The sequence below is a fragment of the Hyperolius riggenbachi genome, chromosome 5 (genome assembly GCF_040937935.1).
Source record: "Hyperolius riggenbachi isolate aHypRig1 chromosome 5, aHypRig1.pri, whole genome shotgun sequence".
NCBI lineage: Eukaryota > Metazoa > Chordata > Amphibia > Anura > Hyperoliidae > Hyperolius > Hyperolius riggenbachi.
In genome coordinates this window covers 204411826-204439659 of record NC_090650.1, presented here as the reverse complement: position 1 = coordinate 204439659, position 27834 = coordinate 204411826, and the positions used below count along the sequence as shown (strand labels likewise).

Below are 27834 nucleotides of genomic sequence, written 5' to 3'. Positions count from 1 at the left end.
TGATGTGGGTACAGCCTTCACTCAAGATGGTTAGGCATTGTAAGACCCAACCCTGAAAGACATTTTAGAGAGGAATTTGAAAGTCTCAACAAAAAGACTGCCATTTATTCATTTTCCACACAGCGTAAAGCCTTCTGGCCCAAGGTCGCCTCTGCCCAAAACCGAGAATGTACAATGGCCCCCAAACCTCCTCGGCACCCTGGCAGATGATCTTGGCCTAGCAAAGGAAGAGCGCATTGTTCTCCTACTTACGCCACCTGCTCGGCCGTACCCTGCGCCACCAGCCGACCTCACCCCTCCATAGCAACAGAACACATCACTAGCCTGCCGGGTAATGACGCATCTGTACAGACTTGGCCCCGAATTGTCACCCAAGGGATGGAGTCCTGATCCCTCCCAGGCGACAGTACTTGTACATGTGTAAAAGGCTTAATGATAAGCTGCTGAACTTTTTATCTGTGTATAAAAAGGATGCATTGGCACTACAGTTTCAGAGGTTAGCTAGCATTTTCTGGCACAAGCTCAGCGTGCTCTGACCAGTACAGTATGTCTGTTGAAGAAAGGAGGAGAAATGTCAACACTGTTGTCATGAGCAGGGCTGTGGAGTCGGTAAAAAAATCCACCGACTCAGACTCCTCAGTTTAGGATTCCACCGACTCCTCGACTCCGACTCCTCTAATTTGCATATTACAATCTTGTTGATTGAAAGTATGTAACATGAAATTCGTATCTTAACTGGCAACGCTTAGGAATTTTAAAAGACAACTGAAGTGAGAAGGATATGGAGACTACTATATTTATTCCCTTTAGTCATAGACTAAAACTAGTCCTTGGTAAGAGTACTTGTAAAAGGTACAGACCGGAACAAAGAACATCTATCAGGCCCTAGGCAATGTAACTGTGGGTACATGCAAGAGTGATGTGCAGGTACTCTGCAGGGGAATAAGGAGATTTATCCTCTATTATGCATTCTTCATGCACAATCTGAACCAGGTTTATGGGTGATAGACAACACCTCTGTGTTCAATGTGCACAACATTTTCAGTGGATTCCCTGCAGCTCTATGGGGAGTGCATATGTAGAGTATAGTACTACTGTGTAACAAAGTAAACCTGAGACAGATGAAATTAAAGTTTTATACATACCTGGGGCTTCCTCCAGCCCCCTTCAGGCTAATCAGTCCCTCGCTGTCTTCCTCCACCACCTGGATCTTCTGCTATGAATCCAGGCACTTGAGCCAGTCTGGCATAGTGCGCATGCACACACTATGCCGCCGGGAGCGTACTACACCTGCGCAGCACTATTGCGCAGGTGCAGAATGCTCCTGGCTGTAGGAGCGGCACGTGGCCGGACTGCGCTGACTGGCCTAATTACCGGGACTCATAGCAGAAGATCCAGGTGGTGGAGGTGGACAGCGAGGGACTAATTGGCTTGAAGGGGGCTGGAAGAAGCCCCAGGTATGTATAAAACTTTTCTTTTCATCTGTCTCAGGTACCAATTAATTCGTAGTCACCAAACCAAATTTTAACAACATATCAAATTATTTGATTTCATGAGCAAAGAGAGTGCATACATTTGCATAAATCAGCATCAATGCAGAATTATTTCCATCTCATTGACCATCTCTATTAGTGACATAGCTACACATCAGGCTTTATTCTAACAGCATAGATGTTATTTAGTATATATAAGAGATTCCTGTGTACACATCATATATACAGTCACAATCAGATGTGTATATCTGACTTTAAAAATACGGGGACTGCTTTATTGAAGCAGCACAAGTAACTAATTTTGATTGGTTTATTTCATTTTTGTGGGCTAAGCACAGCTATTACTGTATATATAAATGATTTATGATAACTATTATCTGAGAAATAGAATATTTTATCATATTTTCTATTTTAATTACAGTTTAAATTCATTAGGAGTCGGTGCATTTTTCCCGACTCCAGGCACCCAAAATTGCCCCGACTCCGACTCCACAGCCCTGGTCATGAGCATTATTCATCAAACATGCATATAATAAAATTGCATGGTAAACATTATGATGCACATACCGGACATTTGGCAAGCTGAATGATGTGGATGGGTGCAGGGCACTGGAGCCTAACAGCCGTTTAGCGCGCTCTGCGATTCTAGGGAGTCTTAAAGTGTCCGGTATGTGCACCATAATGTTTGCCATACAATTCTGTTATGTGTACGTTAGATGAATAAAGCGGATGACAGCGGTGCCGACCTTACTCCTCCTCCTTTCTTCAATAAAGTTTTTTTTCATCGCTATCCTATCAGAAGCCATGCAAAATTGTATTACCTCTAACTAGTTATCAGGCAAATAACACAAAGACGACTCCTAACTGCAGAGATATAGCCCTGGTTTATTAACCCTTACAGAAGAAAAACATCTGTAAGTTCTAAGTTGTATAGGTAGTATATATAAACATCTGTATCTCATCAAGTTACATGTCGCTTCAAATTAAGGCTGTTTGTGTGACACAAATGGATAACCTGTGTGGCTTATGCCCTCTATCTTAAAGCGAATCATTATTAATGCCTCACATATTGAATACATGCTGGAAATAATAACCTGCAAACTAAGACGGCAACACCATACTTCACAAAACAACCAAAATCTCTCAACAACTTTATACGTCAAACAAAGGCAACTTCCTGCGACCGAAAACAACTGAAGAATTAGGATTCTGCTTTTATAATATACCTGCTTTACTTCCGCTTGAAGATGCCGAAGTTGAACACATTGTTCTAAGTGTTTCCGGTGCTGTTCAGCTGAAAGGTCTAAATCTTGCTGTTTCTCATGGAGAAACTCAAGCAGATCTTGCACTCTTGTTGCCATATCCACATCTCTATCACAGAGCAGATCAACTCCTAAAGGTAACATGAAAAACAATGTATTAGTAGCTTTTATTAAACCTTTTGTTAAATATACACCCATAACACACACACAAACTCAAACTCTAAGTACATAGACATGCTAATTTGAATGTAAAAACTAGCAATCCTCAACTATTATGAGATAAGGTGAAGGAGAGATGTATGTTCATTAATTCAGACTGACCTGATATATTTGTAAAATTATGAGTGTGAGTTTGTGAGTGTGCGTTAATATTTTGATGTACCTAAACTCTGTAATCCTGTTGCAAGAAAATGCTATCCAAGATCCCATTCCAATACTTATACCTGAAGGAAAAAAGAAAGAAAAGAAAATGGAATACTTTCCTCAGTAGTGGAAAGACTCTGGATAGTCCAGAAGCTTCCCTCATCCCCTTCATCCCATCCCCACCAGTCCAGCACTGGGATCCTCTGAACATAGCCACGAAGAAGAGGAAAGTCCCAGAAAGCAGCAGTGAGGTGTAGGAGAATTGTAGTAGTATCTAGACCATCTACTGACGTAATTTTTTAACCTTTCTTCTCCCCTTCCCCCTGGTTTGCTTTAAGCACAATCAGCTACTTTTTTTTTTCTTCTAGTTTATCTGACTCTGTTTCAAGTCTGTGGTAATGTTCCTGCTTATTTCAATTTAAAATCTGATCTTTACTCAGCACTACATGATCATTTGACCCTACTGTGCCCATTTAACCCTTCAGTAGAGCAGCTGTAAGAAGTCATTGATGACATAGCTCTGCACATAAGGTCATTTTAAGAATTTTCAAAACACAATATGGCACCACTGATAAAACAAAGAAAGCATACAATCACCTAAAGGATTATTAGGAACACCTGTTCAATTTCTCATTAATGCTATTTTCTAATCAACCAATCACATGGCAGTTGCTTCAATGCATTTAGGGGTGTGGTCCTGGTCAAGACAATCTCCTGAACTCCAAACTGAATGTCAGAATGGGAAAGAAAGGTGATTTAAGCAATTTTGAGCGTGGCATGGTTGTTAGTGCCAGATGGACCGGTCTAAGTATTTCACAATCTGCTCAGTTACTGGGATTTTCACACACAACCATTTCTAGGGTTTACAAAGAATGGTGTGAAAAGGGAAAAACATCCAGTATGCGGCAGTCCTGTGGGCGAAAATGCCTTGTTGATGCTAGAGATCAGAGGAGAATGGGTCAACTGATTCAAGCTGACAGAAGAGCAACGTTGACTGAAATAACTACTCGTTACAACCGAGGTATGCAGCAAAGCATTTGTGACACCACAACACACACAACTTTGAGGCGGATGGGCTACAACAGCGGAAGAACCAACCGGGTACCACTCATCTCCACTACAAATAGGAAAAAGAGGCTACAATTTGCACGAGCTCACTAACTTTGGCCAGTTGACGACTGGAAAAATGTTGCTTGGTCTGATGAGTCTCGATAGAGTCAGAATTTGGCGTAACCAGAACGAGAACATGGATGCATCATGCCTTGTTACCACTGTGCAGGCTGGTGGTGGTGGTGGTGTAATGGTGTGGGGGGAGGTTTTCTTGGCACACTTTAGGCCCCTTAGTGCCAATTGGGCATCGTTTAAATGCCACGGGCTACCTGAGCATTGTTTCTGACCATGTCCTTCCCTTCATGACCACCATGTACCCATCCTCTGATGGCTACTTCCAGCAGGATAATGCACCATGTCACAAAGCTCTAATCATTTCAAACTGGTTTCTTGAACATGACAATGAGTTCACTGTACTAAAATGGCCCCCACAGTCACCAGATCTCAACCCAATAGAGCATCTTTGGGATGTGATGGAAGGGGAGCTTCGTGCCCTGGATGTGCATCCCACAAATCTCCAACTACAAGATGCTATCCTATCAATATGGGCTAACATTTCTAAAGAATGCTTTCAGCACCTTGTTGAATCAATGCCACGTAGAATTAAGGCAGTTCTGAAGGAGAAAGGGGGTCAAACACCGTTTTAGTATGGTGTTCCTAATAATTCTTTAGGTGAGTATTTTGCAGCTCTTAACAACAAGGTTAAGAGGACACTGAAGCAAATTTATCAATGCTGCAATGAAAATATAGACCAAATCTGGTGTGAAGCAGCTGCTGCCCACACCCAACAATCAGGCGCCTCAATTTAGGATCAGCTCTATTTGTCTAACAGTTTTGTTTCACTTTTCCTTGCACGGTTTTTCATAATTCTGCATTTCAGTGCATTACAAAAAAAAAAAAAAAAAAACAATATTATTTAAGTATATAGAACACCCCTGAGACTGGCTCAAGTAAAGGAATCTTTAGTTCTTACCCGAAGTCTGGACTTCATTTACACACTGCAAAAGTTCCTGTCCTTGGTGGATAACATCAAATGTCAAGTTATTCATTGTAAGGGCTTTGTCAGCATGGTGCTGCAGTCTCTGCTCTGCAAGTGTGAGGTCTTCTGTGTCAAAGTCATTCATTTGCAAAGAAAGCTCATCATTCCAAGATTCTAGATCTGATATTATCTACAGTTCACAAAAAAATGCATATTAGTAAAATTAAATTGCACAGAAATCACCCATGTTAAAGAGACTCTGTAACATCAAAAACATCCCCTGGGGGGTACTCACCTCGGGTGGGGGAAGCCTCCGGATCCTAATGAGGCTTCCCACACCGTCCTCTGTCCCACGGGGGTCTCGCTGCAGCCCTCCGAACAGCCGGCGACAGACCAGACTGTAAATTCAATATTTTCCTTTGCTGGCTCCAGCGGGGGCGCTGTGGCTGCTTTCGGCTCCGAAGTAGACGGAAATACCCGATCTCAGTCGGGTCCGCTCTACTGCGCAGGCGGCGGAAACTTGCGCCTGCGCAGTAGAGCAGATCCGACAGCGATCGGGTATTTCCGTCTACTTCGGAGCCGACAGCCGTCAGAGCGCCTGCGCAGGAGCCGGGAAGGTAAATATTGACGTCATCTTGAACGGAGGGCTACAGTGCGACCCCTGAGGGACGGAGGACGGCGTGGGAAGCCTCATTAGGATCCTGAGGCTTCCCCCACCCGAGGTGAGTACCCCCCAGGGGACGTTTTGACGTTACAGATTCTCTTTAAATGCTTATGAAGAGAAATAGGAACTAAAATTAAAGCTAAAAATCAAAATCACATAAAAAGAGGGTGATAAGTAAAAAAACAATTAATCAGTTCAAATAACCCATCATGCCATGCATCATTTTCCTGACTTTTGTAAATGACCACTGAAAGGTGCTGTATGCATCTGTTGCCATGTATCCTTATTTACCAACTTGCCATAAAACAATGTTCCTTCAAGCAGAGCTACAGCTACAGATATATGGCATGTCCGAAATTAATACCCTGTACCCCATATAGCTAAAAATCAAATTCTAGTAAACAGTCTGCTTCTGATGCTAAAAAGCTTGCTTTCATTTTTATTGCACAGTGGTCATGTGATAATGCCTGCAGGAAGCTGCAGTGATCGAGGGGTAAAACGCCCGTGCAAACATGTTCCCTGCCTTGGATAATTAGAGGAATGTACGAACAATCCATTCCTGACAGGCAGCAATGAAACTCCGTTTCAAAGTGCCCTGTGCATCTTTACCAAAACACCCCTAGAATAGAAGAATTAATTTTGGATGGTTTTCTTTTTAACCCATTAGCAGCTTCAATAATTATCTCATTTGAGATAAGTGCATTGCTTTTGACCTCAGTCGGCAGAACTCGTTGTGCTGTAAATTCTTTGAATGCTTTGATGTCTCTCTCTAGCAGAAAATATAGAAACTGAAAGCAGAAGTCCTCTGTTATTGTCTCACTGCCCCCTAGTAACAAGTGGCCATAAATACACATTTACAGCAGTACTAATTAGAAGCAAGAAAATATAAAAAAAAGGCTAAAATAAATTCGCCTTGAGCACTTGCAGGCCTCTAAATAAATTGACTGCTAAAGGGTTAATCATTACTTTTTTAAATTTTAAAAATTCTTTTTGGAAACATGAATGACAGGATACCAGACAAAAGAAATTAACTCACGTCAATAGCATCTCTTTCAAATATGCGCAGTTGCAAAAAAAGTTCAAGTTTTATTTTGCGTTCTTGAAAAAGTTCTTCCATTTGAGACTGGGCTTCCTCCAGTTGTTGAAGAATGCTTTCAATATGATTGATAGAGCTATTGTGTGGAGACTTGTTACTGGAAATAGCTGAATCCCTTTGCAACAAAAGAAAAAATATTCATAAATGTATTACTAATACTCCCAAGAAAAAAAACGTTAATTTTCTAAGTAAATTCTGAAATACCAACTGGGCAATGAAAAGTTTTTTCTTTAAAGGACCACTATTGCGAAAATCGTAAAATTTTAAATATATGTAAACACATACAAATGTGTTTACATGTAAAATGAGCCATAAATTACTTTTCGCTTATGTTCCTGTCACTTACGGTAGGCAGTATAAATCTGACAGAACCGACTAGTTTTCGACTAACCCATATCCTCATAGGGGATTCTCAGGGCTGTGTTTATTTTCAAAAAGCATTTAGTGGATAGCAGTTGCTCCATCCAACTGCCAAAAATGTGTGCAGTGAGCAGGGACCTGGCCAGCATCACTGTACACACTGTATATCCTTTTCACAGAAAAGAATAAAAGGAAAGGATAAAGAATAAGAGCCTTGCTGTGATTCCCCCATGAAGAGATGGACTAGTCAGATTTCTACTACCTACTGTAGGTGACAGCAACATAGGAGAAAAGTAATTTATGGTTTATTTTACTCTGGAAGAAAAATACTTGTTATTTGTATATGTTTACACACATTTTAAGAACAGTTTTTCGTGATAGTGGTCCTTTAAACAAAATCCAGGACATTCTGCATTTACATAAAAGGCAGGGATGTGCATGTGACTGCTAATTTATCAATGTTTCGAAAAACCCTGACCATTGTATAATATAAACAATGCAAGGATTGAAAATTTGTGTCACCCAATCGACAATTGAAATAGATCCAGATCCGGTCTGCAGAATCAATAATATTCCTTAAAAAGGACACGTAGTGAAAAGAACGTCATGAATATAATTGCTTACTGTTTTTACAATACTCGTCTATAAGGGCCTGTTTCCACTACACACAGATTGGATGCAGAATAGATGCAGAAAAACTGACTCCAATGAATGCCTATGGGAAAATCTGCATCAGAAAAATGGCGTTTAGTGGAAACAGGCCCGTAGACATTCATTGGAGTCTTTCTGCATCCATTCTGCATCCAATCTGCGTGTAGTGGAAACAGGCCCTAATTGATTTAGTCAGTATTTGCCCATTGTAAAATATTTCCTCATCCTAATTTACATTAAGAAATGTATCACAGGTGACAACATCTTTAGTCCTGTCCTGTGATCTCTGTGGAATGTTTGTTTCTGAATGTTCTACAGCCAGTAGAAAATATATCTGGTCTCCCAGAATGCTCGGGGGGGGGGGGGGGGGGGGGAGGGAATTCCACATAGCTAAAAAACCTAGACTAAGCATCACTGGGAGGGTGGTGCTACATACCAATACACAGCATTATATACATAAACTAAGTGTTTCTGATGCTGAAACCAGGAAAATTACTGATGGTAAGTGTACTGAATAATTTACTACATGTCACTATAGTGCGTCTTTAACATTCAATAAGTTGAAGAGCCTTTAATAAATCAACATTAGAGGCAGCTGTTGAATTACTTTAATCTTAATTTTACGTGTGAGGTACACAACAGGACTGGAAAATACAGATGCCGCAGTATAGAAGCAGACAAAAATCAGACATGCTAAATACAACTGAAGGATTGCATGTATTTGTACCCATTTTGAGTGAAGGATTCATATAAAAAATAAATAAAAGTAAACCATTTGATCAGCTGGTAGCTAGAGAAACAATAGCTAAATGTCACAATCACAGCCAGTAGCAGCAAGCAAAAACCCTGTTCCAAATAAACATTAACAAGAGGTGCTCCCATGACATTCCTGTCACTCTGCAGCTTCCACACACATCTGCAGATGTACTACAGGTCCTTCTCAAAAAATTAGCATATTGTGATAAAGTTCATTATTTTCTGTAATGTACTGATAAACATTAGACTTTCATATATTTTAGATTCATTACACACAACTGAAGTAGTTCAAGCCTTTTATTGTTTTAATATTGATGATTTTGGCATACAGCTCATGAAAACCCAAAATTCCTATCTCAAAAAATTAGCATATTCCATCCGACCAATCAAAGAAAAAAGTGTTTTTAAAACAAAAAAAAAGTCAACCTCCAAATAATTATGTTCAGTTATGCACTCAATACTTGGTTGGGAATCCTTTTGCAGAAATGACTGCTTCAATGCGGCGTGGCATGGAGGCAATCAGCCTGTGGCACTGCTCAGGTGTTATGGAGGCCCAGGATGCTTCGATAGCGGCCTTAAGCTCATCCAGAGTGTTGGGTCTTGCATCTCTCAACTTTCTCTTCACAATATCCCACAGATTCTCTATGGGGTTCAGGTCAGGAGAGTTGGTAGGCCAATTGAGCACAGTAATACCATGGTCAGTAAACCATTTACCAGTGGTTTTGGCACTGTGAGCAGGTGCCAGGTCGTGCTGAAAAATGAAATCATCTCCATAAAGCTTTTCAGCATACGGAAGCATGAAGTGCTCCAAACTCTCCTGATAGCTAGCTGCATTGACACTGCCCTTGATAAAACACAGTGGACCAACACCAACAGCTGACATGGCACCCCAGACCATCACTGACTGTGGGTACTTGACACTGGACTTCAAGGCATTTTGGCATTTCCCTCTCCCCAGTCTTCCTCCAAACTCTGGCACCTTGATTTCCGAATGACATGCAAAAGTTGCTTTCATCCGAAAAAAAGTACATTGGACCACTGAGCAACAGTCCAGTGCTGCTTCTCTGTAACCCAGGTCAGGCGCTTCTGTCGCTGTTTCTGGTTCAAAAGTGGCTTGACCTGGGGAATGCGGCACCTGTAGCCCATTTCCTGCACACGCCTGTACACAGTGGCTCTGGATGTTTCTACTCCATACTCAGTCCACTGCTTCCGCAGGTCCCCCAAGGTCTGGAATCGGTCCTTCTCCACAATCTTCCTCAGGGTCCGGTCACCTCTTCTCGTTGTGCAGCGTTTTCTGCCACACTTTTTCCTTCCCACAGACTTCCCACTGAGGTGCCTGGATACAGCACTCTGGGAACAGCCTATTCATTCAGAAATTTCTTTCTGTGTCTTACACTCTTGCTTGAGGGTGTCAATAATAGCCTTCTGGACAGCAGTCAGGTCGGCAGTCTTACCCATGCCTGCGGTTTTGAGTAATGAACCACGCTGGGAGTTTTTAAAAGCCTCAGGAATCTTTTGCAGGTGTTTAGAGTTAATTAGTTGATTCAGATGAGTAGGTTAATAGCTCATTTAGAGAACCTTTTCATGATATGCTAATTTTTTGAGATAGGAATTTTGGGTTTTCATGAGCTGTATGCTAAAATCATCAATATTAAAACAATAAAAGGCTTGAAGTACTTCAGTTTTGTGTAATCAATCTAAAATATATAAAAGTCTAATGTTTATTAGTACATTACAGAAAATAATGAACTTTATCACAATATGCAAATTTTTTGAGAAGGACCTGTATTTGTACCCATTTTGAGTGAAGGATTCATATAAAAAAATAAATAAAAGTAAACCATTTGATCAGCTGGTAGCTAGAGAAACAATAGCTAAATGTCACCATCACATCCAGTAGCAGCAAGCAAAAACCCTGTTCCAAATGAACATTGACAAGAGGTGCTCCCATGAATTAGAGAAGAACAGCAGACATTCCTGTCACTGCAGCTTCTACACACATCTGCAGATGTACTATATACAAATGGAAATCTTCCAGATGTCTTTTGCTGTCCGATATGGAGAGCGTTAAAGCCTAGAGAACCTGTATCTTTGTGCACATTGCAATTATTCCTTCCATTCTGTCATCCTTCAGATGTGGATCTGCAATATTAAAACTTGGCATTTCAGAGGATTTTTGACAGGGTACACAGTGCTTTGGCATCATTATATACTAGAAGGAAGAGAAAGCAATTAAACTGTCTGTATCTTCCAGTTATCCAACACGCTTAAAACAAACTCAAGTACAGTCCAGCTGAAGTTCTGCTACCGGTATCTTTAAAGTGCCTAACTGACTAGTTTTAGTTTTATCCAACAACATTATGACCCAGACACACTACAAACCCAATTAAAATCTGCTTGGAGCAGATGTCAGTAGATAGAACACAGTATTAAGCCTGGTACACACATCAAATTAAACTTGACCAATTTTACCATTTTTCCATGTAGTGCGAGAGCTTACCTACACAATCTGTTCATAGTATTCAATATCTGTTGGCCCTCATATTACAATATCTTTATATAACATAAAAAAGAGCCACACAGTCCACTATATATTGCACAGTCTCAATTCCACTATAAGCACCTCAGTGAATATAAGTATCTACAGCTACAGCACTGCTGGCAAGCTCAATTTGCTAATCTTCAACTATCCTTCTCTGATTTTCCTATAATTGGTGTTCTTCGCACACAAGGTATGGGCGGACTTGTATCTATACTATATACCTCTCTTATTACTGTACTGGCAACCCAAGATACAGACCTTCTTAAGTCTAAGTGGTCTGAATTCCTAACAGATATGGATGATGAGGAGTGGGAGGATGCACTTGAATTGCATGTTTATGCATCAATTTCAGCTAGCGGTAAATTAATTCAATTTGATCTAATCAGACAGGCATATCTTACGCCTCTTAAGGTCCGTACACACGCCAGACTGCTGGCAACGACGGGTCCGTCGTCACCTCCCGCTGGGTGGGCGTTCCAGCGACAGTCCGCCGTGTGTACAGTCTGTCGGCAGACTGATACGGCTGTATCAGTCCGCCGACAGACTGTACACACGCCGGACTGTCGCTGGAACGCCCACCCAGCGGGAAGTGACGACGGACCCGTCGTTGCCTGCAGTCCGGCGTGTGTACGGACCTTTAGACTATCTGAAAACAAACCTAATTACTCTCTGGCTTGTCCCAAATGTTCGGCTCCATCAGCTGATTTTTGGCACATGTTGTGAAAATGTCCTCCGATAGGATCCTTTTGGTCACGAGTTATCCAGCTATTGGCTGAGTTGTTGGAAAAACAAATAGATGTATGCCCTAAATTTTGTCTATTAGATCTAATTCTAGAGGAGCACCAATATAACAAATTTGAACGCACCATGTTACGTGAATCCCTTTTATATGCACATAGATCTATTATGATATGTTGGATTACTACTAGAGTTCCATCAATTTCTGAACGGGTTCTACAAGTCAATAAAGTCTTGCCGTATATTAAGTTGGTATATCAGCATAGGAACTGCCCAGGTAAATGTAATAAAATATGAGGTAAATGGACTTTATTGCCACAGACAGTTGTGATATAAGTATCTTCCAATAAGCTTCATCCTATTTGATAACCTTTATATGATGTCTTATTTCTCTATAATCATTGACAGCCTTGTTGTTATGTTATAATATGTCCTGTTGACGTATGTTATTGATAGTATTATGATAGCTTACTCTGCAAACTAATAATTGGTCTCATTCTATATTTGAAATTATAAATTAAGTCCTGTACCAACTTTTGTATTGCTAGATTGGAGACAATGCTATTCTGTTATTTGTGATTTGCAGATATTCCAATAAAACGGTGTTTTAAAAAAGAAAGACCTTAGGTCTGGGTTTTAACCATTTCACCTCGAAGGGTTTTTAAAAATAATGAAAATGTATTTCATTTTTCTACGGGAATGCGTATAATAGGGTATTGGATGTGGTTTTACTTTTTGGCCACAAGATGGAGATACAGAGTTAGCGTGTTCTAAAAATAGAAACCGAACCAAGTGTTTGTATTTGTTTATATTTGTGTAAATACAGGGACATAGATACTCGTGCTGGGGGAGGTGAAAAGACAGAGTTCTAAACTAAGAAACAGAGCATAGCTAATGACCCTTGAACTTCCCTGCAGTAAATGCTTATCTGAAGTGGTCTTTCACGGGTTCTTTGATGTATAAGTGCTTCAGAAAACAGCGATGTCTTCAACCCAAGGTGGGTCGGAGAGCTCAGAGAAGCTCTTTTGCATAGATAACAACTGAAATTTCTTAACTCTTCCTGCATTGCAAACAATATGAGACTTGTATCTTTGCTAATAATGTTCTATTTCTTTGCTGTACTACACATACAATTCATTATCTCATGTTTATTTTTACTTCAGATTCCCTTTAAACATCAGGAATTTACCTTAGCTGTTGAATTAGATCTTCCCCTTCCTTAATAATATTGACAGTAAACTGCAGTGTTGTCTGTTGCTGTTGCCCAAATCGCTTGATTAAATCTTGAACAGCTTCCACTGACTCTGCATAGACATCATCTAACAGCTCCTTCTGGAGGTCTTCCAACCATGCCCACAGCTAAAAAGATACAAAATTGTAGCAGTTATGTGGCAAAACAAAGAAACATTAAAAGCCCATTTACACCGGCAAGGCAACACTCCATGGTATGCAAGTACGCAGACGAATCCCAGATAATATATAGATATTTGTGCGGGAATATCTAAAAAAAAAAAGTCATTTTTAGAAGGAGGATTGTTTAGCTCATCACTTTATTTTCACCTTAGATGTTTAAGCTTTTACCTCATTTAGTTGCCAATTGATAAGTTTGCCTTTGCTGGCCAGAATTATCAGAATGTGTTGGAAAATTAATAAACGGCAATAATATCAGTTCGCTTCAGTGAGGTATAAACATGCACTCAAAAGACTTCAAAACATGCTAAAGGTGGCCACACAAGTTACAATTTCTCTGTTTGATCCTACCGCAATTTGATGAAAACTATTGGTTGTACAGGAAAAATTTAAAAGTTTTTTTTCGACCAAGAAATCTGCTCGAATTTCCTGTTTTTCTTGATTTTTTTTGAGATTGCAGGTGTTAAAAATTCAGATAAACTTTACCAAGAATTGTATGGTGTGTGCGAAAGATTGTCAGATTGTATTCAACCTTAAATTGCATGTAACTATTCAGGACATAGTTTCATTATTTCTATAAACAAAAAGGAATTAGAAGTGTGTATCCTATCTAATACTTCCTGTGTCTCTGCGTCCCTGTGTGTGTGGGGGGGGGGCTTTGCGCTACTGCGCATGTGCAAGAACAGCCTAGGCACAGGGAGCAGGAAGGGCCAGGGGGCCGAGCAGGCGGGAGTGTGCGCGCGCGCATCTGGCGATTGCACGCTGACTGTGCGGTGGTGGACCCAGGGGGTGGGGAAGGGAGGTTCTGACACAGACCTAGGTCTACTAGTATGTATACAAAAAAAGATGGAAATACTATGGTATGTAATGCAAAAATATATATGGAAATGTAATTCTTACATGCAACTGTCTGGTACCTGGTTCATTTATTTATTTTATAAGAAATCAATGAATGTTTGCAGGTAGCATTCAGAGGTAATTGTAATGCTAAACAGAAAATGATGATGGCATAAGCAGTGGCGTCCCTACCATGGGGCGGCCAGGAGCGCTCCGCTCCGGGTGTCAGCTCCAGGGGGGGTGTCATCAAGGCCTCCCCAGAAGCCTTGATGACACAGGAGGGGAAGCAGCGCTGAAGGAGGGGTGGCAGCGTCGGCGGGGAGGGGGGAAATACCCCCCCACATCTCCCTCACCTGGGTCCCCTCCTTCGGCGCTTCCCCTCCAAGGGCAGAACGGGCACTGACAGGGCGGCTGATAGCCGCCCTCAGTTTACCCGAGCAGGGCTACGGGAAGATGGCCGCCGAAGCCCGCACTGGAGACAAAAATAGACGGCAAGATGGCCGCCGACGCCATCTTGCCGTCTATTTTTGTCTCCAGTGCGGGCTTCGGTGGCCATCTTCCCGTAGCCCTGCACTGATGACGCAGCAGGAGACGGCGCGGGACATTCAAGAGGAGCTGCGGAGGCTGCCTGGGATTCGGAAGAGAGGTTTCATCTGCAGGTAAGTGAATGGGTTTTTTTTCTTTTACAGGTGCACCGGCCACCCACCGCTGCTGCCCACCACCTACCCACCACTGCTGCCCACCTACCCACCAGGCTACCCACCGCTGCTGCCCACCTACCCACCGCTGCTGCCCACCTACCCACCACTGCTGCCCACCTACCCACCAGGCTACCCACCGCTGCTGCCCACCTACCCACCAGGCTACCCAGCAGGCTACCCACTGCTGCTGCCCACCTACCCACCACCCCACCACTGCTGCCCACCTACCCACCACTGCTGCCCACCTACCCAGCAGGCTGCCCACCTACCCACCAGGCTACCCACCACTGCTGCCCACCTACCCACCGCTGCTGCCCACCTACCCACCGCTGCAGCCCACCTACCCACCACTGCTGCCCTCCTACCCACCAGGCTACCCAGCAGGCTGCCCATCTACCCACCACTGCTGCCTACCTACCCACCAGGCTACCCAGCAGGCTACCCACCTACCCACCACTGCTGCCCACCTACCCACCAGGCTACCCACCACTGCTGCCCACCTACCCACCACTGCTGCCCACCTACCCAGCAGGCTGCCCACCTACCCACCAGGCTACCCACCACTGCTGCCCACCTACCCACCGCTGCTGCCCACCTACCCACCGCTGCAGCCCACCTACCCACCACTGCTGCCCTCCTACCCACCAGGCTACCCAGCAGGCTGCCCATCTACCCACCAGGCTACCCACCACTGCTGCCCACCTACCCACCACTGCTGCCCACCTACCCAGCAGGCTGCCCACCTACCCACCAGGCTACCCACCACTGCTGCCCACCTACCCACCACTGCTGCCCACCTACCCACCAGGCTACCCAGCAGGCTGCCCACCTACCCACCAGGCTACCCAGCAGGCTGCCCACCTACCCACCACTGCTGCCCACCTACCCACCACTGCTACCCAGCAGGCTGCCCACCTACCCACCAGGCTACCCAGCAGGCTGCCCACCTACCCACCACTGCTGCCCCCCTACCCACCAGGCTACCCACCATGCTACCCACCTACCCACCACTGCTGCCCACCTACCCACCAGGCTACTCAGCAGGCTGCCCACCTACCCACCACTGCTGCCCCCCTACCCACCACTGCTACCCAGCAGGCTGCCCACCTACCCACTAGGCAATCAGGCTGCTCACCCTTAACCACCTACCCACCAGGCTATCAGCTTGCCAACACTCAAATCTGCTACCGATATTGTGTATTTTGTGGTCAGATCTGCTACCGACATTGTGTATTTTGTGGTCAGATTAACTGCCGACGTGTATTTTGTGGTCAGTTTAACTACCGTCATTGTGTATTTTGTGGTCAGTTTAACTACCGTCATTGTGTATTTTGTGGTCAGTTTAACTACCGTCATTGTGTATTTTGTGGTCAGTTTAACTACCGTCGTGTATTTTGTGGTCAGTTTAACTACCGTCGTGTATTTTGTGGTCAGTTTAACTACCGTCATTGTGTATTTTGTGGTCAGTTTAACTACCGATATTGTGTATTTTGTGGTGAAATCTGGTGCTGACATTGTGTATGTTCTGGTCAAATCTACCGCAAGATTGAATGATTTTTTTCTGGTTAAATCTGCCGACATGATTGAATGTATTTTCTTGTGAAATCTGCTCACATAACGTGTAATGTCTGGTGAAATGTTCTCGCATTACGTGTATTTTATGTTGAAAGCTTCTGACATTTTGTGTATTTTCTGGAGAAAAGCTGCGCAATGATGTGAATTTTCTGGAGAAAGGTTGACTAAAACTTGGGTGCACTTTTAAATTAGCTCCGCCCATCCGGTCATAGCCACGCCCATTTTTCGCCGCGGCGCGCTTCGCGCGCCGCAGGTGGTGGACCGTGGGTGGGGGGTGTCTTTCAATACCTAGCACCGGGTGTCAAATGCCCTAGGTACGCCACTGGGCATAAGATACTGCTAGATGTACAGAGATGGAAAATGGGAAAAATGTCACAGTGGAAAAGTAGCAAACAGATTGAATGCGGATTATAAAGTGAAATGTTTTTCAACCCAACCAACTTTTTCATCGTTAACATGTGACATCTCAAACAAATTATTCTTAACTAACAAAGAACTGAAAATTGGACTGGATTGGTCGAATAAAAAAAATTAATGTTTGTGGCCACAGACACTAGCGATTTGTGGCAGATTTTTTTCCCCCTCCCGGAGCTTGGGTGGGCGCTGCAGTTTGTTTAAGAGCTCTTTTCTACGTGCTTTTGCAGAGCGTTTCGGCTTTTTTTACTTCCTAAAGCGAGTCAGGAAGTGAACTCTTTGACCCGGAAATGAATAAATACAATGTATTTATTCATAAAATCGCTGGGAAAATATCACTAAAATCCCCATTCAAAGCATTTTTTCAAGCGATTTGCGATTCCCCTATTGAGCAAAAACGTTAAGAATATGGTACAGGCAGCGCTTTGCTGAGTGGATCGGAAACAAACCGCACAGATGAGAACACTCTCATAGGGAATCATTGCACAAGCTTTTTAGGGCAATTTTCAAAATAGTCAGTGCCTGAAACAAGGGCAAAAACGCCCAAAGTGTGAAGGAGCCCTTTTGAGTATAATCTCACTTCAAGGGAAAAGTCATGAAGTAGTCAAAGGTTTCCTACCCTTATAACTATGAAAACTACAAGTAAAGTTGTCCATCCACAGTGAAATGTTTAGCAAGCAATAAGATAAGATCATTCAGATCAAAAGAAAGGATCATAGTGAATCAATCCAGAGCCATAAAGAATCCAAACTACTTGCAATACTAAAACCAGTTGTGATCAAATATATGGGGGAAAAAAGCTGCTGCGCAAATTGAGCAGTAATTTTTTTTTTTTTTTTTACAATAAAGACCAGTTCTTTAAAGCGGACCTGAACTCAGAACATCCTCCCTGCTGTAAATAGATAAGCAACAGCATAATAACCTTTAAAGAAAAAAAATCTTTGTTACAACTGATTTAAATCCTGCAATAAATCTGCAGTGTTGACTGACACGGTATTGTTACCAATGAGAACTTTATTATAATGTGATTCATGGTTTATTTCCAGTATACCCCTGCTCATTGTGAATTTTAAGTGTTTTTATCCTTATTGTGCTGTATAAAATAAAGCTTGTATTTTCTCATTTGGTTGTAGTGGAACGATTTTATTTACAGGATCTACCTTGCTTGGTGTCTTGATAAATCTGCAGTGTGTCTACTTCATGCTTTATTGGAAGCAGACATAGGGTTAACATCCTGTGTCCACAAATTAGCTGCTCTGCAGAGGCTGCTGAGATTCCTGTGCTGACAGCTGAAAGATCACATTACTGTTGTAACTAGTCACAGATGAGGGGGAATCAGACAGGCTAAACTCTCTAAATTAACACAGGGTGGATTTCTCTCTGTCTTCCTTCTGTCTTGTGCAAAAGTTCAGGTCCACTTTAACCTCCTGAGCGGTCTGGACGAGCTCAGCTCGTCCATCACCGCCGGAGGCTGCCGCTCAGGCCCTGCTGGGCCGATTTTTATCAAATAAAGTGCAGCACACGCAGCCGGCACTTTGCCAGCCACGTGTGCTGCCTGATCGCCGCCGCTCTGCGGCGATTCGCCGCGAGCAGCGGCGAAAGAGGGCCCCCCTAGCCGCCTGAGCCCTGCGCAGCCGGAACAAAAAGTTCCGGCCAGCGCTAAGGGCTGGATCGGAGGCGGCTGACGTCAGGACGTCGGCTGACGTCGATGACGTCACTCCGCTCGTCGCTATGGCGACGATATAAGCAAAACAAGGAAGGCCGCTCATTGCGGCCTTCCTTGTTTATTCTGGGCGCCGGAGGCGATCGGAAGATCGCCTCCGGAGCGCCCTCTAGTGGGCTTTCATGCAGCCAACTTTCAGTTGGCTGCATGAAATAGTTTTTTTTTTATTTAAAAAAAACCCTCCCGCAGCCACCCTGGCGATTTAATCAGAACGCCAGGGAAAACAATCGATAATGTGGTCATTAAGTATTCAATTAATCAACTGTGGCCACCAGCTTTTCTGTTTTCCTACAATACAATCTGAATAATCTGATCGAAAATATGATTAATCACAAAAAGTGGCATCTTAAAGGGTCACTATGGCGAAATGAATGGCATTTCAATACTAATATTACTCAGGGATTTAAAAACGTTTTTCAGTGCTTTTTAAAAAAAGGTGCAACAGTGAAATGTATTTTCCTTTAACTGAACAATACTGTCTGTATCACTGATGGCTTCCCTGTCATACCGATGGACTTTGGGCAGGGTACATTACGACATGGGAAGGCTTCATCCAGCAGCAGTAACAGGACTTTCTCTCCCTCACTGTGATGCTGTATTAGATCACCCCAATGGCTTCCCAGCACACATGAGAACAGCAGAGGCAGAATATCAAAAAGGTGATAGCTGATCATATGGCACTCAACACCTAGGCATCTGATCAGCAGCAGCCACCGTCACAACACAGCTCCATGTGAAGAGCTTTACGTAAACAGTGTGATACAAAATTATTTTATAGCCATACAGGGCTTTGTGGATTGAAAAACAGAAGTGTCATTCAAAAAGTTCTCTGGTGGGTACTCACTTTGGGACGGGGAAGCCTCTAGATCCTAACAAGGCTCCCCCTCCCCCCCCCTCTGCCGTTAGCCTGCCCAGGTCCCCCAAAGTGTGGCGAAGTAATTATTTACCTATCGCAATCCTGCGCAGGCGCACTAGCCGCTCTTCCTTCGGGTTAAAGCGGAAATAGCCGAACCCGATCGATTTGCTCTACTGCACGGGCGTGAGTCCTTTTGCGCCTGAGCAGTAGAGCGGATATGATCGGGCTGCGTTATTTCCGCCTAACCCGAACAAAGAATGCTAATGTGCCTGCGCTGCATCCCGGCAAGGTAAATAAATCATCCCTTATCAGGCTTGTCGGGGGAGGATTGCAGCAGGATTCGGGCGAGCCAGCGCTGGATTGCCTGCAGCTACAGGAATGGGGAAGCCTGAGGCTTCCCCCTCCCGAGGGAAATATTCAGAGGAGTGTTTTGTTTTTTTTTATTATAGAGTCCCTTTAAATGTCTATAACAAAACAAAAACAACAACAAAAAACAATCAGAAACCCTGGGCATCTAATCTGGGCACACATCTGGCTCCACATCTGCACCAATTTTGCTCCATTTTTCCTAGAACTGCTCTTGATAAATGAGCTTCAAAGTTCTTTTAGCAAGCATTTATAATGACCTCTAATTTAAATATTTACATTTACCTCTTTAACATGTGAATGAAGGGATACAGACATATCTAACAAAATCTTTCGCTGTTCAACTCGTCTGACAAAATCTTGAATCCGATCTTCTAGTTGATGGGCTGCTTGATAGATTTCTTCAGGGTCGCACTCTCCAGTTTGAGCCAACTGCTCAGCAGCTTCCAGCAATTTGTCCGCATTGGTGTAAGTATTCTAAAGATTAAATAACATGTTAACTATTGTATTTGCCAAATTAAAAGTGAAAGAACTAACTTAGAAAGTGTACCCCGAGGCGACATGTGACATGATGAGATAAACAGGTGTATGTAGAGGGCAAAACATAACTAACCAGGCTGCTTAACTTGTTTTACTTTGCTGCCTAAAAGAGTTTGTTTTCGGACATGGAAGTGACTGCTTGTCTTGCCATTACCTTGAAGGGAATATAGTAAACCTCAATGATAAACAAATTACAGCCATAAAAAATTTCCTTCAACTTCTGAGTGCAGGGAGAGGTAAAAGAAGTCAACAGTTCATGTATTTTCACTCAGGTACACTTACAGTGAGAAACATAAGTATTTAAAAACCCTCCGATTTTGGAAGTTAACTTAGAAATCATGGAGGGGTCTGAAATTCACATTGTACATGCATTCCCACTGTGAGAGAGAGCATTTAAAAAAATATTCAGGAAATCACATTGTATGACTTTTAAAGAATGTATTTGTATTGCACTGCTGTACAGGTAGTCCCCGGTTAACGAACGAGATAGGGACTGTAGGTTGGTTCTTAACCTGAATCTGTTCTTAAGTCAGAACACTGAGCCATCTCTGTCCCCTGTACCTCCTCTGTGCCTCTGTTGTCTCCCTCTGTGTCACATCTGCCCTCTTTGCCTGCTTATACAAGTTCAAAAGCAATTTTTTTCTGCAAATTTTTTTAAAATCGATTTTCTCAAAAACTACAAGTTCAATTTGAAAAAAAAATGTTTTGGGCTTGTAACCATGGAAATACTGAATCCATGCCGTTCGTATTGGCAGGTCGTTCGTAAGTCGGGGACTACCTGTACATAAATATTTGAACACCTGAGAAAAGACACTGAGTTACTTACCGGTAACGTCTTTTCCAGGAGTCGGAAGGACAGCAACCCAGATGAGAGATTACCCTTCCACCTACTATTGGACAGGAAGAGGTTAATCCATGGAACCAGGCAGGGTGTATATATATATCTGCCCCTACCAGACATACCTCAGAAATAACAAAGATATCATAAATACTGCTTCAACAAACTTTATTTACAAATACAAATAACCCACTTAGGGCGGGTAGTAAGGGTGCTGTCCTTCCGACTCCTGGAAAAGACGTTACCGGTAAGTAACTCAGTGTCTTTCCCAGGGTCGTCTCCAGGACAGCAACCCAGATGAGAATCAAAGATTACATAGCATTAGGGTGGGACCACAGCATGAAGAACTCTCCTTCCAAAGGTCAAGTCCCTCCTAGAATCTAAATCCAGCTTATAATGTTTTACAAAAGTATTTCTATTAGACCAAGTAGCTGCCCTGCAAATTTGATCAATCGATACTCCAGCCTTCTCCGCCCAAGAGGCGGAAATGGATCGAGTCGAGTGAGCTCTAACAATACTCGGTATTTCCTTGCCCTGAGATTGGTAAGCTAGAACGATAGCCTGTCTAATCCATCTTGCGATGGTAGCCTTAGAGGCCTGACCACCTCTATTGATACCTGAAAAAAGAACAAACAATGCCTGAGATTTCCTCCAAGGTTTTGTAACCTCCAAGTACTTGATAACACAACGTCTAACATCAAGACAGTGCAACCGTCTCTCTTTATCATTAGATGGCTCATTACAAAATGATGGTAGATATATCTCCTGAGACCTGTGGAAACGAGAACACACTTTAGGCAAGAAAGCTGCATCAAGCTTAAGAGTCACTCTATCCTCTGAAATGATACAGTAAGGTTCAGCAATGGATAAGGCCTGTATCTCCCCCACACGTCTTGCAGAGGAAATGGCCAACAAGAAGGCAGTCTTTAAAGTCAATAATTTTTCTGAAATCTCCTCTAATGGTTCAAAAGGTTCATCCATGAGTGCTTGCAGAACCAGATTTAAGTCCCAAGGTGGAACCTGACTTCTAATCACCGGCCTAATTCTGTTCACTGCTCTAAAGAAGCGAATGAAAAACTCATCTTCTGACAGTTTTCTCTGCAAAAAAACACTGAGAGCCGCAGTTTGTACTTTCAGAGTACTTGCACTCAGTCCTTTTTTCAGGCCAGACTGCAGAAACTCCAAAGCAGAGTAGGATTCCTCTCTGTTCCTACTATTCTCCATACACCAATTGTTATAAACACGCCAAGCCTTGAGATATATCTTTCTCGTAACCATTTTCCTGCTTAGTAACAAAGTCTCTGTCAGGTCTTTAGAAAATCCCTTACCTCTCAGGAGTTCGCTCTCAGCATCCAGGCTGATAGATGCAACATCTTTACCTGAGGGTGGCAGACTGGACCTTGCGTCAGCAAGTCCTGGCGATCTGGCAGCAGTATTGGCTCCGCTACAGCTAGCTTCCTCAGCAGTGAAAACCACGATCTCTTTGGCCAAAAAGGAACGATCATTATTGCCACCGAACCATCCCGGTTGATCTTGTTGAGAGTCCTGGAAATCAGATTGAAAGGAGGGAACACATATAGAAGAGGGAAGTTCCATCTGAGTGAGAAAGCGTCCACTGCCCAGGGCTTGTCGCTCGGGCACAGGGAACAAAACATCTGACACTTGGCATTCTGCTTGCTTGCAAAAAGATCTATGGTCGGCATTCCCCAGTCGGACACTATTTCTAGAAAGACTTCCTGATTCAGGGACCAACTGTCCTGATTCAGTTCTGACCTGCTGAGAAAGTCTGCTACTTGATTCAACATACCCCTGAGATGTACTGCTTTTAACGAAGCTAAATTCTTTTCCGCCCATAAGAGGATCCTCTCTGCTCTCATCATGATGGTCCTGCTCCTTGTTCCCCCTTGATGATTTAGGTAAGCTACAACTGTGCTGTTGTCTGACCTGATGGTTACATGCTGAAATCTTATCTGATCCTGAAAATGCAACAAAGCTTGTCTCACTGCCTCCAGCTCCCTGATGTTGGAGTGTGCTAGCCTCAAGGAACTGTCCCAGGTCCCCTGGATTGGTGAACTGTCCATATGAGCACCCCACCCCCAACTGCTGGCGTCTGTAGTGATGATCCTCTGGGTTGGAAAGTCCCACAGGCAACCCACTGTGAGCTGACTTGGTTCCGACCACCACTGAAGCAAGGTTTTTATGTAATAGGGGATGAACACCTTTTTGTCCAGATTTCTGACTCCCCTGTTCCAAACCTGCAAAATCCACAGTTGGAGCTGTCTGGAATGCAGTTGGCCCCACTGGACAGCCGGGAATGAGGATGTCATAAGTCCTAGTAAGGACATAGCGCCCCTTATGGAGATGGTAGAAACTTCCTGAAAGGAGAAAACATTTGTTAGTAACAAGTCTTTTTTGGGTGAAGGTAGATAAACTTTCTGATTGACAGTGTTAATAATAAAGCCTAAGAACAAAATAGTTTGTGATGGCTCCCAAGAAGACTTTTTCCAGTTAATAATCCAACCCAGGGATTCCAGCACCTCCAGTGAGGTCTGGACCCTTGTAGTAACCGCCAAAGTGGAGTCCCCCCAAAAGAACAGGTCATCCAGGTAGGCAATCACCTGTACATTATTCAGTCTCAGATAGGCTAACACTTCAGTCATTATTTTTGTAAAAAGCCAGGGGGCCGATGACAAGCCAAATGGTAATGCCGTGAACTGGTAATGCCTTACCTCTTCGTGATGACGGACCGCAAACCTCAGGTACGCCTGTGAGTCCAGATGGATCGGTAGATGTAAGTAAGCGTCTTGGAGGTCCAGAGACATCATAAATGCATCCTTTTGTAGTAGGCTCAGCACTGAGCGGATGTTGTCCATCTTGAACTTCCTGTATTTGATGGATTTGTTGAGAAGCTTCAGGTTGAGAATAAGCCTGTAATCGCCTCCTTGTTTTTGTACTAGAAAGATTGGCGAGTAGAATCCTCTCCCTTCTTGGCATCGAGGAACTTGCCTTATGACTCTTTTCTCCAACAGATCTGACACAGCCACCTGTAGAGCTGAGGACATTGCTTGAGATAGGGGAAGTGATGTCAGAAAGAATCTGGTTGGGGGGACTTCTGTAAATTCTAGCCTGTAACCTTCCAAAATGATCTTCAGCAACCATTCGTTCTGGAATAGGGACTCCCAGTTCTCGAAGAAGTGTGCCAGTCTTCCCCCTACTGGTATCCTGGCGTCATTGCTTCTTTGGTTGATTAGAGGGATTATGCATGAAGGGGGTGGAGGGCTTCCCTTTCTGATCCTTTTGTGGTCTCCACTGCCTCCTATTGGACCTGTAGTTTGGATCTTGACCTCCTGATGAGCGAAAGGACCGTTTAAACCTAAACACTTTCTTTCTTTCCGGGAAGTTCTTCTTGTTGTCTGCTGTTCTATCCAATGTCTCATCTAGCTTGGTGCCAAACAACAAAGCGCCTTCACAAGGTACTCCACACAACTTCACCTTAGATGATGTATCTCCATTCCATGTTCTGACCCATATTCCTCTCCGTGCAGAGTTTGCTAAGGCTGCTGTTCTTGCTGTTAACCGAACTGAGTCATCTGCAGCGTCACAGAGATAATTTACAGCATGAAATATATTAGGCAAAGATTTCAAGATAACTTCTCTGGAAGAACCTCCTGCAATATGCATTTCTAACTGCGACAACCAAACTAAGTGACCTAGAAAAAGCTGTGGCTGCAATGCCCGGTAAGAAATTAAGGGTGGCCGACTCCCACGCTCTCCTTAGAAGATTATCAACCTTCTTATCCAGTGGATCTTTCAATACACCAAAGTCCTCAAACTGCAAAGCTGATCTTCGAGAAACTCTAGACAGGGCAGGATCTACTTTTGGGACCGGGCCCCAATACTTCTGGTCTTCTGGTCTAAAGGGATATCTTCTACCCATAGATCTGGGCCAGAAGGCTCTTTTCTCTGGAAATTCCCATTCTTTTTTAATCATTTCTTTTAGGGAGTTATGAACAGGAATGAAACTTTTCTTGCCTTCTGCTAAACTTTGGTACATCTTATCCAATGTGGACAGATTACGCTCCTCCTCCTTAATGTCCATAGTCGCATACATAGCACATAACAAACTATCCATATTCTCAGTGGCGAAGGCAAATCTTTGCACTTTAATCCCCTCCATAGGTCTTTCCTCCTCCTCATCAGAATCAGACATTTCCTCTAAGGAAGAGATCTCCCCCTCTGAAAGTTCTATCTCAGAGTTCTCAGCATGATGCCTCCTTCTAACTGGCTGTAGCATCTGTAGTGGCTGAGCAGATACCCTCGGGGACACTGTGACTGGCGTGGATCCTGATATCCTATTAGGGGAATTTTGAACAGGATTAGAGGCAGGAGAAGTACTGGTAGTAGCGGAAGTAGAGGGACAAACTGGAGTCTCTTTAAACGCCTGTAAGGTTGATGCTACTTCCGACTTCATCCAGCCCATAAGATCCTTAAATATAGAAGGGGATTCCTCCTTAATCATCTCCTGGACACAGGATTGACATAAAGGCTTACTAGAAGCTTGAGGTATTTTAGCAGCACATAAAACACATTTCTTCTTATCTCTTTTTTGCTCTGGCATTGCAACAGCTACAGATGTCATAGGGGTAGCAGCTGAATCGCCGGAGGGGCGAGCCTGACTCTGGCTACCCTTTTTGGGTTCCTTCCCCCTGGCAGCCTTGTCAATTTTTGGCTGAAAAAGTAATGGGAGAAAAAGAACCAATGAGCCCAACCTGTTCACAGAAACTACATATATAATCACATATATATATATATATATATATATATACACACATATATATATATATATATATATATATATATATATATATATATATATACACACACACACATGTGCAGTCATAAATCACAGCACATACCACTGCCCCAGCGTCCGGTGTGCATATACACACACATGTGCAGTCATAAATCACAGCACATACCACTGCCCCAGCGTCCGGTGTGCTTTCAGATGTCTCCATGCTGGCTTACCACAAAATGATCCAGCAGAGGAAGACGCTTTAAAAGGAACTGGTATGTGCGCATCCAAAAATTCCCTCCCAGCAACCATAACCAACCTTAGGGTTCCTGGAACATCATTGCGCATCCCACTCTGAAGCCTCCGGCGCTGAAGGGGTTAATTCCTCCTCCCCTCGTGGCCACGCTAACCCGGCTTCCGGCAAGACTAGGGGGCGTGTCCTGCCACCACGCTGCCGCCCCCTGCCGCCGCCGCGAATCACAGCGCATTCCCTGGTCAATCTTCCGCTCCAGGACCTGCCGACGTCATGAAGAGTCATCTGACTCTCCCAGCCAATCACAGCCGCCCTGCCCGCGCGTCTACGCGTTCAAAGCGGCTGGACATTTCACAAACTGTAACGACAGGGAGACGGCCGCTCTCCCTAGCTGATCCGCTCTGGCCAGCATGCACGGAAGACCCCCGCTCCAGGACCCCACCATCTGGCGTCAGCCCTCAGAAAATCCATGACCTCCTCCGTCCGTGGACAGGAATAAAACTGAGGTATGTCTGGTAGGGGCAGATATATATATACACGCTGCCTGGTTCCATGGATTAACCTCTTCCTGTCCAATAGTAGGTGGAAGGGTAATCTCTCATCTGGGTTGCTGTCCTGGAGACGACCCTGGGAAATTATCATTAATATTTGATACAGAAACCTTTGTTTGCAATTACACAGGTCAAACGAGTTTCCTGTAGTACTTGACCAGGTTTGCACACACCAACAGGGATTTTGGCCCACTCCTCCACACAAATCTCCTCTAGATCTGTCAGGTTTGGGAGCTGTTGCCGAGATTCAGCTTCTTCCAAAGATTTTCTATTGGATTTAGGCCTGAAGACTGGCTAGGCCACTCCAGAAACTTGCTATGCTTCTTACGGAGCCACTCCTTGGTTATCCTGGCTTAGTGCTTCGGGTCATTGTCATGTTGGAAGAACCAGCCATGACCCATCTTCAATGCTCTGAACTGAGCGAAGTAGGTTGTTGCTCAAAATCTCACATTACATGGCCCCATACATTACCTCCTTAATACAGTGCAGTTGCCCTGTCCCCTTTGCAGAAAAACACCCGAAAAGCATGTTACACCCCCGTTCTTCACAGTAGGGGTGGCGTTCTTGGCATGCAACTCATCCTTTTTCCTCCAAAAATGACAAGTGAATTTTAGACCAAAAAGTTCTACATTGGTCTCATCTGACCACATGACTTTCTCCCATGCCTCCTCTGATTCATCCAGATAGTCACTGGCAAACTTCAGACTGGCCTGGACACGTGATGGCTAGAGCAGGGGAAACTCCAGTGCAATGCACGATGTGAAACCATAACGGCGTAGTCTTCTACCGACAGTGATCTTTGAAACTGCGGTCCCAGCTCTCTTCAGGTCATTGACCAGCTCCTCCTTTGTAGTTCTGGGCTGATTCCTCACGATTCCTCACCTTTCTTATCTGTAATACTCCACGAGTTGAAGTCTTGCATGGTTCCCCAGTCTGAGGGAGACTAACAGTCATCTTTAGC

The 27834-nt window shown here is 43.7% G+C and overlaps 2 protein-coding genes across 10 annotated transcripts in view; both read right to left on the bottom strand.

Annotated features, from left to right (window-relative positions):
- TRIO (trio Rho guanine nucleotide exchange factor) overlaps positions 1-27834 on the bottom strand; it is a 322942-nt gene that overhangs the window by 188524 nt on the left and 106584 nt on the right. For all 9 annotated transcript variants that reach the window (XM_068236605.1, XM_068236606.1, XM_068236608.1 and 6 more), the window contains exons 11-15: positions 20182-20373; positions 13204-13373; positions 6908-7082; positions 5202-5397; positions 2720-2886 (exon numbers count right to left, since the gene is read on the bottom strand). In XM_068236605.1, coding sequence (XP_068092706.1) covers positions 2720-2886; positions 5202-5397; positions 6908-7082; positions 13204-13373; positions 20182-20373 — 900 coding nt within the window. The remainder of the gene's footprint in view (positions 1-2719; positions 2887-5201; positions 5398-6907; positions 7083-13203; positions 13374-20181; positions 20374-27834) is intronic.
- LOC137518245 (uncharacterized) lies at positions 21596-24925 on the bottom strand. The gene is made up of 2 exons (XM_068235837.1): positions 24004-24925; positions 21596-23649 (listed from the first exon to the last, which is right to left on the bottom strand). The coding sequence occupies exons 1-2, from the start codon at positions 24431-24433 to the stop codon at positions 21596-21598; spliced, it is 2484 nt and encodes an 827-aa protein (XP_068091938.1). The 5' UTR covers positions 24434-24925.